General features: G+C 39.0%; 2 protein-coding genes across 8 annotated transcripts in view; both read left to right on the top strand.

Moving 5' to 3' along the window:
* Nucleotides 1-6698, top strand: part of dennd5a (DENN/MADD domain containing 5A) — a 32531-nt gene extending 25833 nt beyond the window's left edge. For 3 of the 5 annotated variants that reach the window (XM_020608699.1, XM_020608691.1, XM_020608682.1), the window contains 9 exons: nt 985-1113; nt 1595-1716; nt 1817-1962; nt 2489-2607; nt 2695-2876; nt 3197-3279; nt 4154-4277; nt 4540-4708; nt 5193-6698. In XM_020608699.1, coding sequence (XP_020464355.1) covers nt 985-1113; nt 1595-1716; nt 1817-1962; nt 2489-2607; nt 2695-2876; nt 3197-3279; nt 4154-4277; nt 4540-4708; nt 5193-5376 — 1258 coding nt within the window. In that variant the 3' untranslated portion in view covers nt 5377-6698. The remainder of the gene's footprint in view (nt 1-984; nt 1114-1594; nt 1717-1816; nt 1963-2488; nt 2608-2694; nt 2877-3196; nt 3280-4153; nt 4278-4539; nt 4709-5192) is intronic. The other 2 variants (XM_020608718.1, XM_020608708.1) reach the window with 1 other exon arrangement.
* A 597-nt stretch (nt 6699-7295) lies between these two features.
* On the top strand, nt 7296-10913 carry sinhcafl (SIN3-HDAC complex associated factor, like). Of its 3 annotated transcripts, none has more exons than XM_020608739.1 (7): nt 7296-7583; nt 8691-8851; nt 8986-9085; nt 9181-9295; nt 9922-10072; nt 10204-10321; nt 10413-10913. In XM_020608739.1, exons 2-7 carry the CDS (start codon nt 8724-8726, stop codon nt 10509-10511), a joined length of 711 nt encoding a protein of 236 aa, XP_020464395.1. In that variant the 5' UTR covers nt 7296-7583; nt 8691-8723; the 3' UTR covers nt 10512-10913. The 3 variants fall into 3 exon arrangements, with proteins under 3 accessions (XP_020464395.1, XP_020464388.1, XP_020464404.1); XM_020608732.1 differs by having other exon boundaries at nt 9919-10072; XM_020608748.1 differs by having other exon boundaries at nt 7334-7583; nt 9919-10072; nt 10204-10505.
* Nucleotides 10914-12822: the final 1909 nt, after the last annotated feature.

Here is a 12822-nt window from a genome sequence, read left to right as displayed (position 1 = left end):
GACGTGTCCCAGACCAGATGTAATCTGAGAATGCCACAATGATCACTGTTCATATGCGGCACTGTTATCTACCATATACAGCCAGAGCTGAGGAATTGGGACTTGTCTTGTATGAAGGAGGTACAGAGTAAGTCTGTGCAACAGCACATTACTTCCAGCCTAATTACCAAACTCACTGCAGTCTGACTGGGAGAGGAGGGTTCAGCTCAGGGCACAAACACACACCTCTATTCGCCTGGTGCCAGGACTGTAAACACACTCTCACAGAGGCAACATCAGCCTCCCTAAAAGTTTTAATAATTGATGATGATGATGATGATAATGTCTTAAGAGGCAGAAAATACTGCACTGAAAGTGATGAGTAAATATTACAGTGTCTCACAGTTTTAAGCTTATTAGAGATGATGGCCTCAGCTGTTTTACCCTGTGTTTTCTAGGTGACAGGTAACAAGCATAGTCCATGTAGTAGATGTTTTCCTCTGTTGCCATGGAGATACCACACAGAGGAAACTAGGTTACTTGGTGTGAGTAAGCATAAAGGGTGGAGACAGAGGGAGAAGGAAGGAGGCAGAGGAGATGAAGAGCTCTTAGCAGGCGAGCTTGTAGCACAGGTGGAGTGGAAGGGAATGTGCCTGGACATGGGAGACATGATAGTGGAGCGAGGACATGGGACTGACTCGCACACTCAGAATCCACTGTAGAAGCAGAGCGAGACATCTGTTTGGCTTTAAGTGACTGGGGCTCAGTGATGCTGGAGAAGGGCATAATCATGAAAATTTAAAAAATGGTGAAAAGTGTAACCACTGGAGACAAGATGTTTCCTATTTCACTGAGAGGTTAGTATGTGTGTGTGTGTGTGTGTGTGTGTGTGTGTGCTGAAGGTGTCAGATCGCCACATCACATTTGTCTCAGTTGGGTAAAATCTTTGCTTTTCTGACTATGAGCAAGCTTCTGACCTCTGGACCTGTCGTTTCTATTTTTCAGACACATTCAGAACATCAGTGAGATTAAGACAGACGTGGGCAAGGCCAGAGCCTGGGTTCGCCTGTCTATGGAGAAAAAGCTGCTGTCCAGACACCTGAAGCAGCTGCTGTCAGACCACGAGCTTACAAAGTGAGCACAGCAACCGCAAAAACTCCAACCATGCCGTCAGTTACAGTCTCAGTGAATTACAACAGTGAATCTTACTTTAACATTTTAAAGCTCCTTTCTTACCCTTATATTTCCTTATACTGACCCTCTGTGTTTGTGGAGGAACGTGTCCTGTGAAATTAAGATGACCTATTTATAATACATGAACTCTTTTGAAATCAAAAGCCATCGTACTGTAGTCCACTGCCGCTTGAATTATTCACAGCCTTCTTCATAATTGCTATCTGAGTAGCGAACTGCGCCAGAGGGATGTCTCTTTGCCTTTGTGACCTTACTTTGTCATTTGTTCTACTTTATATCAAACCATATGCACTCTGATATCCCAATTTTAACACTATTGAGGAATTTTTATGAGCTGGGCAACTTGATTCTTTTAACAATAAAGTAAATCATTTAAGTAACATATACTTTTACACTTTCTCAAACTTTTTCTTTCTTTTAGAAAACTTTACAAGCGCTACGCCTTCCTCCGCTGTGATGATGAAAAGGAGCAGTTTCTTTACCACCTGTTGTCCTTTAACGCTGTGGACTACTTCTGTTTCACCAATGTCTTTACAACCATCAGTGAGTGCTGTTTTGATGCCAGACAGCTTGACGACACAGTCGATAAATGCCAGCTTTTTGCTATATTTATTTGATGTTTTCTCTTCTTTTTGTCTCCCAGTGATCCCATACCACGTGGTGGTTGTTCCCAGTAAGAAGCTGGGAGGCTCCATGTTCACAGCCAACCCTTGGGTGTGTGTATCTGGTGAGCTGGCGGAGACTGGAGTCCTGCAGGTCCCCAGAAATACTCTGGAGATCACTTTTGAGGTTGGTGTTAATTCACGGATAAAGTACTGTTCCACTTTATTACAACTTGGGTCTTATTTGTGTAGTTTTTATCATCATTTCAGTTGATTATGATGACAGTGGGTTCACCAAAGTAACTGTGATCAGGAAACACAGTGATACAGGTTGTAAATAAGCCCACGGTTCAGTGAGATGATCTACTTTATTTAAAGGTATATATGAAAATGAGTAGGCCCAAAATGTCAGTAGGAAAACCTTATTGCACAGAAAACTGTGCAAAGGTGTAATGGGTCAAAGTCAGGAACAGTTACTAATCATTCCAAAGATGTTTGGTCAGGTGGTGGTTTGTTTACAGCCTGTCTCATCAGCTGACTGCTAATGTTCCTTGTCCTGTTGGATTTCTGCAGGTAATAACTGAAGCTATAAAAATAAGACCAAGCTGTACTAAACCTGAAATATCCTTTAACAAATATGAACTAATGCCTCGTGTTCTGAATTTAGCTTTTGGTTTGAGTGTTTGATATCAACATGATTCCTCCTCTTTCAGTGCCAGAACCTGGGCAAACTCACCACAGTGCAGATGGGCCATGATAACACAGGGCTCTACGCAAAGTGGTTGGTGGAGTGTGTTATGGTCCGCAACGAGATCACAGGGCACACTTACAAGTAAGTATACCTTATGAGGAAAATGTACCTAAGATTATTTTGACCAGGTGGGTTTCGGTGGATGAAATTAATGTGTGGATTGCCCAGGTTTCCTTGTGGCCGTTGGTTGGGGAAGGGCGTAGATGACGGGAGTCTGGAGAGGATCCTGGTGGGAGAGCTGATGACCCCCAGCATGGAGAACGACGAAAGGATGTGCCGCACACCCCCGATGCAGCAGTCCCCCGGGATGATGAGGAGGTTTGTGACCATCTCGCCAAACAGTAAACCAAGTAAGTTAATCATACCACAGGACATCTGTGCCAAGTCATAAAGAATAGTGTACAGATATTAATTTATAGCTGAAAGGAAAGTTTGAGATGCAGTTGTTATCTTAGAAGCATTTGATAGCAGTGCTCCCACTTTTTTGTGCTCACTAATGCTTGAAGTTTTGTTTTTAATATTTTCATTGGTAAAAAGAAAAAAAATCCAGCTGCATAAATGACAGAAATACAACAAACAGATAAAACCTGGATGAGATTTTTTTTTTTTATCTGTGTATCAGCTTGTTTTGTCTTACAGCACTTTTGTTTGCCTGTTTCTTCTCACCCAGAGTTAAACACAGGTCAGATCCAGGAGGGAGTGGGAGAGGCCATCAATGGGATTGTGAAGCACTTCCACAAGCCAGAGAAGGAGGTGAGAGACGGCAGTCTAGACAGGCCCCAACATGCAGTTCTATTATTCATCACAAATGAAGAAAAACAGCTTTCTGCTCTGGTGGTCCCCAAGTCCCTCAGTAACTGTGGTCTGTGTGGTACAATTCACTCTGTTAAGACGAATTGCAGGAGAAAAAGCTTGTTGCTTGTCAGAAATTGACATTATTCTTGATCATTTTTGTGGCCTTGAATGATGCCTGTTCTTCTTCCTGTTCTGGAGTCACTGATATAAAGCACCAGCACTAATTATTATTTATTGTGGCAAGTGGAGTGATTATTGTAATTCAAAGGAGATGCTGATTGAATATTTTTAAAGTGCACTGTAACTGATCTTCATTGTTATAGTTGGAATACAGAGGATTTTTACAGGGAAATACACATCACTCTTGCTCTTGCTCACCTTTTCACAGGACTGACTGAACAATGATGACAGCTGCTGACAATAAAGCTTGTCTCTAGAAATTAAGTGCACTTTGTATTCTGTTGTTCTGCGTGGTTGTGTCTACCTCTGTCTAAATATAGTGTATATCTATACTTGTATCACAAATCTAAATGCAGTTCCCTCCTGTCATGATCATTTATTACTTAAAAGTTGCTGTTTTCTCTTCAAATGAAATATGACTTGTGAGATAACTGAGTAGAGTGCAGTCACAATGCTGCACAATCGCAAACACCTTCAGATATTTGCAGAGGTTGGGTTGTTATTTTAATGGGATAGTTGGACCCAAGAAGCTGCTGTGACTTTTAATTAAAACGTGTTCTATTAAAATCTCATTTGTAAGCAAACATCGGCTTTTACTTTACTTTAATCAGTTCTAACTACATGCTTTTTCTTGTTGTCTTTGCTCCTGCAGAGAGGCAGTCTGACCCTTCTCCTCTGTGGGGAATACGGCCTTGTCTGGGCTCTGGAGCAGGTTTTCCAGCACGGTTTCAAATCACCTCGGCTCTTCAAGAATGTCTTCATCTGGGACTTCTTGGGTAAAGGCAGTTTTTTTAACCTTGAAAAGTGCTTTCTTCTCGAAGAGGGAAACAAAAATATTTAGTTTAGTTTTAACAGCTGAGGAAGGCCATCGCTCTCAAGGCAACAAATAAATTGGACCTTGAGTAGAGTATTATTGTGTCAAACAATACAAACATCTTACAACCATATTGGGTTAAATATTCTTTCATACTGGTATTGTTATTACCGCAGAATCAGTTGTTAACCGATTTGTTATTTAATTACTTTTTGCTTCAACAGAAAAGGCACAAGTGTACTTTGAAAGTGCTGAGCAGCGGGAGGTGACTCCAGATGAAAACTGGCAAACCAGAGTGCGCCACTTCTGCCGCTTCATGCGTGCCATCAACAACACATCCAGAAACATTGGCAAGGATGGAAAGTTCCAGATGCTTGTCTGTCTCGGCGCAAGGTAGGCAGGCAACAATCACTAACCCAATAAGATATATTTAGATGTAGTGTTGTGGATGACAAAAAGTTAATTCGGTGTTCAAGAGCAGGTGCAATTAAACTTGTAGTGATCTTGTTGTGACATTTGACAATGTTGCAAATCAGTCCTCCCTGCTTTAATGTCTTTGGATAAGACCCAGAGTCCCTGAGAACACACTGCTCTGTATCAGACCCTTCATCGTGACCTTCAAGGAGTCAAGAGAAAATAATCTCTCTGGAGAATTCAGTATCAGATATTTAATGGTTTCTTTAGTTTGTGTATGTACCTCCCCATTGACTGCATAGTGATGTAGTCATTTGTGTCTTGGTGTACAGATAAGTTTTTTTTCCTACCTGTATGCATGTATTTTTAAATTACTTATAAGAAAAACGCAGCAGGCAGCAATTATATTTTTTAGATTTAAGCTGCCCTTTGACTTCACATGTCTGCTATCTCCTTCTTTTAGGGACCATTTGCTGCATCACTGGATCGCTCTGCTTGCAGACTGTCCAATCACCACTCAGATGTATGAGGACACGGCCCTGATTAAGGACCGCTCTTTGGTAAACTCTCTAATCCGAGTACTACAGACCCTTCAGGAGTTCAACATCACCCTTGAGGCTTCGCTTGTCAAAGGTGTTGGTATCTAAACCAAACCGACTTCCCTCCAGTTATACCTGACCCGGAAGATCACTGGGGACCACTAAACAGAAGAAGTGAACATTTTATATGCAGCACAGATTTGAACAAAGGACATTTTCTGGCTTATATTAAAGCTACTGTTACGTTTGCCATATATTAAGTGCAATGAGCCTTTCAAGATATGTTATTTTTTATCCTAAATGATGTTGCCATTAGATGTTTCAATATGTTTTCTATTATGAACCATGATTTTCACATTATTGACAATGACCTACTTGTGCTATAATGTTTTATTGAAAGCTAAATATTTTCCTTGTTATCGTGAACTGCTGACAATGGCTATATTTAAAGTAAAGCACGGATCAAAACTGTTAATATATTTTCAGAGAAAAACAGTATTATTTTGTTAGATCAGTCAAATTGCTTGCTCTGTTGTCAACTCAGATTGCAATGTCATAACACAGAGCTTAAAGCAAATAATGTAGATGTATGCTTTATAAGTATATGTATGACAAGGAGGTTTGTGGCGTGGAAGATGATTCACCTACATAGGTATGAAAAGGCTGTTACATTTGAGCCTTTCCCTGAGAAATGTACATGTATGCAAATCACATAGAATCCCTTCAGCAGAGAAAACGAACCTTCTTGCATGATAAGACTGTGTGGCTTAAGCCTGTATCCAGTGATGGACGGTACTTCAGTTGGATAAAGGAAAATACCCCAAGTCTTTGGTTTGTGTTCTAGACACAATTCCTCCAAGAGATGCTTGACCTAGCTTTCTGTGCAGAGTGGATCACAATGACAGCCTTTATGTAAATACCTTCAACCAGCCCTTTGCTCATCACTTTAGCTACACTACATCTCCCCTCTTCTCTGAACAAAGACTCCTCGTGATTAAGGATGATCTCCTGCTTCCCATGTGAGGAGTAAAAAGGACTGCTCTTTCCCCCTTCCCAATTCTGGTTTCTTGCTATGCAATATCCACAAGAGAAAATTCTGCCACCTAAAGACTCTATAACGGGGTGTCTTGGGGTATTAGCGGGCCTTCCTTCATTACATAAATTTTACTTTACTGTGCAGACCAAGAGATTTGATATGTGAAGGACTTCTATTATGTGCCAACAACGTCTGGGATGAATGTGTTGTACTCTTCTGTGTACGACCCACATGTGAGCATCTTGGGAGATATATATTTTTGTTTTCTGAAACCGTTGTACATTTATTGACATAACTGTGTAATGTAGTGTTTGCTAAGTGAGCAACTGTACAGTGTAAAAATATCTTAATAAAGCATCTGTAATGCATTAAAGTGGATTTAATTGCATTAGTTCATTAATAGGTTTACATTATCTCTGGAATGTGTTTTTAGATGAGAAAATGTTCACTCTATAAAAGTTTTCTGGTTTCATCTTAAATATGAATATTTTACTGGTTTTATTCGTCTTCTGTGACAAACTGTATATGTTTGGCCTTTGGACTCTTGGTCAGACAAAACCAGTAATTAACATACGCAAATATTGGCTTTAGGAAATTGTGATTGTGCTATTTAAACATATTTTCTTACATTTTATATGCCACACCAGCTCATTAAGTAATCTGATACAATTTAATCAATAATAAAAACTATTGTTAGTTGCAGTCTTAAATTTAATATAAAGTTGTTGCTGGCCAAGGTTTGCTGCTCTACTTTAACAAAAAGCAAAACATTTTCCAAAATATTGAAAAACCGATAGTTTTGCTTAAAATCATAGTTGTATAACAGTCATTTAACTGTAATTTATGTTATTGTATTGACAAACTGTTCAACAATACATTTATATCCTCTGATAATGTGCTTTGGCAGCATAGAAAATGTAAACAAACTAGTTCGCGCCATGTCAAAAAAGCTGTTTTTCTTTAAAGCCTTAAGACAGGTGGTTTATGGGATTCTGAGTTTAAAAATAGGTCGTTAAATACTGACGGCACGGGGTTCTTCAGCTTGTTCACTACATCTCCCATCATTCATACCTTCTAAAGAGTACGCGAGGATAGCAGCGATTGGTTGAATCCAGGTTGAAACTCAACGGTTGCACCCCTTATATGGTATTCGTGCGTGCTGCCCTTTCATTATAGCTTTTTATGCTAATGATATTCTAATGGGCAGCTGTATGCAGTAGTAGTAAGAGCATGCGTAGTGCGTGAAAAGAATACGGCGAAGATACAAAGTTTTTGTTCAGTAAGTGCACTTTTATTTCTCTTGCACAGAAATTACATTCGTGAAATTTTATTGACCTGTTATCTGTAGTAAGCGACTGATCGTAATGCGGTGTAACTGTAACATGACGTGTGCGTTTCCATTTGTTTGTACAAAGACTCGACAATGGGATAACGTGGAAGTGAACGAGAGCGTGGCGTGGTGATGGTAGCAGAGTCGGCTAGTTAGCATGCTAACAGCTAATAACAATGAGCCATATTTGGCGCTCTAGCGGGGTAAAGTTAGAATTTAAAGGGAAGGATGGATTAATCGCATCTTTTTGTACTTGATTAAAATATTGACAACGTAAATGCATTGTACCGTGTTAATTATGTGTTGTTTAAACCCGCGTGTTACACAAATCAACGAAGCCCCATAGCTTTTTGTCTCTACACTTGAGAAAGCGCTGCTGCCCGCTTTTTGTTTCGAGTTTTCACCGCGGATGAATCCACGGCTAAACAATGTCTAACATCAACTATTTTTGATGTCTTTGTGCTCACACGACCGCAAAGTTTCCTGTTTACTTATCTATTATTCGGAAAAGTATTATTGCAGCCAGTTGACGATAGTAGAACTCTATGTTGTGGGTGTAACGTTTGTGATGGACCTCGCGTGTTTTAACTGTTTTACCATAGGAGTGTCTGAAAGTTTGGCATCTGGCACCAGTCGTTACTACATCAAATCTAACTTGATTAGCTCGTCGCTGTTATGTTTCTTGACAACATAACCAATAACATTGGGTTATAACGTTAGTATAATTCCATTCTTATCGGTTATTTTAGTGTCTCCTCTGCTTGCTTTTAAATTCCATAAGATACTCTAATGTTTTAGTTAAAATTAGTTACGCTTTTTCGGTTGTTTGTGAACTGTAGATACAAAGCACTGCTACCTAAAAAGTGCATTTCATACAGGATAGGTTTACAATTGTTGTTTAAGAATGGTTTGGTTATATCTGTGTGCGTGTGTGTGTGTGTGTGTGTGTGTAGGGACCGCCCCCTTCTCAATAGTGGAAAGCACAACTGTCTGCAGACATCCTCGGGTCTTTATTACCGAGACCGGCACTTACCGGTCTTTGTTTTGCTTTTTCAGGTTTTTGCCATAACACTGACCAACAAACAGATTATGTTTGGCTTTCACAAGTCAAAGATTTACCGGAGTAACGATGGCTGTTGCATCTGCAAGACCAAGTCCTCTAGTTCACGCTTCACAGACAGCAGTCGATATGAAGAGACGTTTAGACTCTGCTTTGGGTAAAAGCTTTCATTTCACTAATACTGTGTATGGTTGTATTTTTTTTTTTTGCATGTTTCACTGCACTAAGGTGCAAATTTTTAACAATGACTATGTGCATGATATTTGATTGTATGTTCATTAATTTGTCAAGGCTATCAGAAGACCGTGTTGGAGACATTTGCAACGCCTGTGTGTTACTGGTGAAGAGATGGAAGAAGCTGCCTCATGGCTCCAAGAAGAACTGGAATCATGTAAATGATTTACACTTAACTAGTAGGATTCACACTTGTCTAATGGTAATGTTATGGCTGTAAATTGACTTGATGTTTTGCTTGATGCAACCCAGGTCGTGGATGCCAGAGCGGGGCCAGGATTCAAGGTGACAAAACCCAAGAAGATCAAGAACAGTGATGGGAAGAAGAAAAGCAAGCTAAAGAAGCTCCACAAGTTAAAGAGACAAAGTAAGTTTTAAATATATTGACCAGCCACTTTGTGTGTGTTGAGAGATTTGTCTTGTATTTGAAACTAATCAGACACCAAGTAAGTGTATAGAATTACAGCTGCATGCAATTTCAGTCAGTCTTGTGTTTTCTTTCCAGCCTAAACAGACAGCCTGATTAAAAATGACTACTTAGCAGCATCTTGTGGCTCTTTGAGTTAGGGCACACGCTGTGTAACTGCAGCATATGGTGGGACTTGGCATCAGAGCTGAAACATATAGTCACTCTTCAAATAGATAATTAGCAACAATTTTGTTAAGTAATTGTTTGAAAATTATATAAAGAAAGGTGTCAAATGTACTTATTCCATGTACTCTATGAACCTTTGAGTTTCATTCTTCAGTGAGACTAAGTACATTTGGGGTTTGGACTGATGATTGTACAACACACGCAGATTCATTTCTCACAAAAAATGTCCTAGTGCCAGTGACCAACAGGCCAAACTCTCAAAAAACAAAACATCCCCTAAATTGGTATTTTGAGTGATTTTCCCTTTAATCAAAAGTAATAACGATTTAGTCCATGATAGTCAGCAGTTTGCCATATCAATGTGATGATGATGTTAAATGTTTTTCTTCCCCAAGCAGACTCGGATGCCCATAGCACGACCTCCAGTGTGTCTCCTGCCCAGTCTCCCAGTTACAGCAACCAGTCAGATGATGGCTCAGACATCGAGTCCAAACAAAGGCGCTCGAATCCTTCTATCTTCTCTTTCTTGGACCGTTCCTACTGGAAAAGGCAGGCTACTGCACTCAGTGAACAGCTTTGTGTTTGACAACCTGACAGAACAGATTTATTAAACTGTTTTGTTTTTTTTTAAGGTGATGAGTAACTCAAAGTACTATCTTTCATTTTTTCCCCCCTTTTAGGCAAAAAGTGTGCTGTGGGATTATCTACAGGGGGCGTTTTGGAGAGGTGATTATTGATCCTCGACTTTTCAAGCCCTGCTGCAGTTCCAAAAAGCAGAAGACCCTGGCATCCACACAGGTGGCCACACACCTTCCAGACACACTTCCTCCACAGCTCTCAGAAGATGTGAAAGAAACCTGGTGATTGCTTTTGTTGAATCCCCCTGTAGGGTTATCCATGGTATCCACCTGGATTTGTCTCCAGTGGCAGACCCCCTGTTCCCATCACCACCTTCTGTAAATCGGTTAGATGTTTCTTCTCTACCTAATATTCCGTTTTTATATTGGTTTTTTAAACTTTTGTATAGAGTTGATTTTCTTTTTTTTATATAAAAAACAAAAAGGGAAAAAAATCTTGACATTAGTGTTATTTATAGGATGAGGTTAAATTTTGTTCAGGCTCCATTTGTTCTAAATTGATTTGGATTATTTTGTATTAAGTGCTCAGTGATTTGTAAATAATTAGTCACCTTTTCATACATAGACCTCTTTTTTCATAATTTGTCAAATTGTAAGTGTGCATATGAAAGACACCAGGTATTTCTAAAACCAGCTTTTTGTGTGTTGGAGTGGCTCTTCAACTTGCTGCGATGTTTTTGTCTGATCAGTTTGCTCCTTATGTGCAGATGCTGACTCTGTAAGATTTCTAATACATCAAAGGGCTGTTGTTACCCCAGGGATCTGTGTTAATTTAATGAGCTTTTAATGTGTGTATTAGTAAAAACAAATAATCTGACACTTTCACATCTTAAGCATGACATGAGTTTGAAACATTCTATGTCACTTTTTCACCAGTTTATGCACATTGACTCAGGTTGATGTGCTTTGACCATGCATGCAGTACATTCATCAGCCTTTTCAAATGACAAAAGTCATGTATTTATTTGTTCTGTACAGCTTTCAATGAAATGAAAATGCATGCTGTAAGTCAAATGTTTTTAAAGTGGATTTTGTAAATACACAGTTTTGGCCCTTGGTACATCCAGACTAAATCACAGGAATGGCAAACCACTACTTCTGTTTTTTTTTTTTAAGTTTTGTATGTTTGAAATGTGCTGAAAATGTACTCTTATGCTAACTCGGTTGATAATTTTTACCACATTGTCACATCTCATTTTCTCACATATTTCCCTAAAGGCATGCAGAGCTTTACATAAGGTTTATTGCAGCATCAGTGATCTGCAATATACATTGTTTGCTAATTTCATGCAGTGGTCAGAAACTGGATATAAAGACATGACCTATGTTTACGGTTACTCTACATTTTAGTTAGAAAAATGCTGTCGGAGAAAATGTGTTTGTGATTGTCATTGCTGGGATTTATCTTCAGAAGCAGTTGTCAAAAGTTCAAACTATGCAGACATTTTGAATGTGAAGTGCTCTAGGGCTGTCTATCACTTTTGCTGTTACAGCATAAAGTGGTGGATCCTTATTCAACCAAATTGGCTTGTAAAAAGCATCCATTTTTTCAGCAATAATTTAACATTTTCCTGATCACAATTCATAATTGCTATTTTGTGTCCTGTTCAAATCATGTCCCGGTTGCACAGTTTAGCTATAGTGCATACTGTCTCAAATTAATACTGTAGTCAGCAGTTTTTCTTTTCAAAACATGATCACAAACTTAATGACAGGCAATGCTCTGAAAAGGTCCTTAATATAGAAATTTGTCTCAGGCATTTTATTATTAAAAGGAGAAATGATGCCTCCTTTTAAGATGGAAAATAAGCTCTTTTTGTCCTTATGGAGTTGCCATATTGTTTTTGCAAGGTACATTTAGTATGAGAGGTGTGCCTTAATGAATTACCTGACCTTTTCAATATGATTCTCATGAAATTTATATTTATTTATTGCAAAACTTTTTTTTTTTACTGAAATTTTGAGACAACTGGTGTAGAGCCTTTCAGTAAATCAGTTTTTAATTTGTGCACTTCGTTTGAACATGCAATGTAGATGTTTTTTAATGCTTTTTTGTATACTGTACCATCAAGTAGATCTGTATTGTAATTAAAAAAAATGAAAGGAAAAACGTGTACTTGTGGTATTAGACTTCGCCGGCAGGTGGTTGACGAGCTGCACGGAATTGGTTTTAAACAAGGTTAATACTTCCATGTGATCAGCATATTGAACGCAGTAGTGAGGAGGAGTTTTGAGTGCTTATTTTAGTTTCTCTGCAGGAGTGTGTTTAACGATTAAATTAAATATATATTTTCCACCATAGTGTGTGTGTGTGGCTAAAACAATCATAAAATGGAAACTTTTCAAAAGCTTAGTAGAAGTTGTAAATGGTTGCATTCTGACAAAAAATGTTACTTGGGACTATTTTAACTTTATTTTAAAGGTTATCCCTTGCTCACCCTTATGCCAACTTTGTAGTCACCAGACAAATGCCCTAAATTAGCTGCTGTTAAGTGTATTTTGCAGCTGTTCGCCGAGAGCTTTTATACTGTAAACTGAATGAATTGTAGCCAATTTAGTGTTCAAATCTCAGAAGCAGGTTTATTGGCCAGGTGTGTTGAATACACGAAGAATTTGGCTCGGGTACAGTGGCTCTCAATGTCTATGCGCATGTCCTGTAAA

The sequence above is a fragment of the Monopterus albus genome, unplaced genomic scaffold (genome assembly GCF_001952655.1).
Source record: "Monopterus albus unplaced genomic scaffold, M_albus_1.0 scaffold4.1, whole genome shotgun sequence".
Classification (NCBI taxonomy): Eukaryota; Metazoa; Chordata; class Actinopteri; order Synbranchiformes; family Synbranchidae; genus Monopterus; species Monopterus albus.
This window is presented reverse-complemented; position numbering and strand designations above follow the sequence as displayed.

Excerpts from the sequence above, each read along its gene's own strand:
- sinhcafl (XM_020608732.1), top strand. The coding sequence starts at position 8,724 with ATGTTTGGCTTTCACAAGTCAAAGATTTACCGGAGTAACGATGGCTGT. Across the intron at positions 9,086-9,180 it reads CCAAGAAGAACTGGAATCAT|GTCGTGGATGCCAGAGCGGG; the intron begins GTAAATGATTTA and ends GATGCAACCCAG. Across the intron at positions 10,322-10,412 it reads AGACCCTGGCATCCACACAG|GGTTATCCATGGTATCCACC; the intron begins GTGGCCACACAC and ends ATCCCCCTGTAG.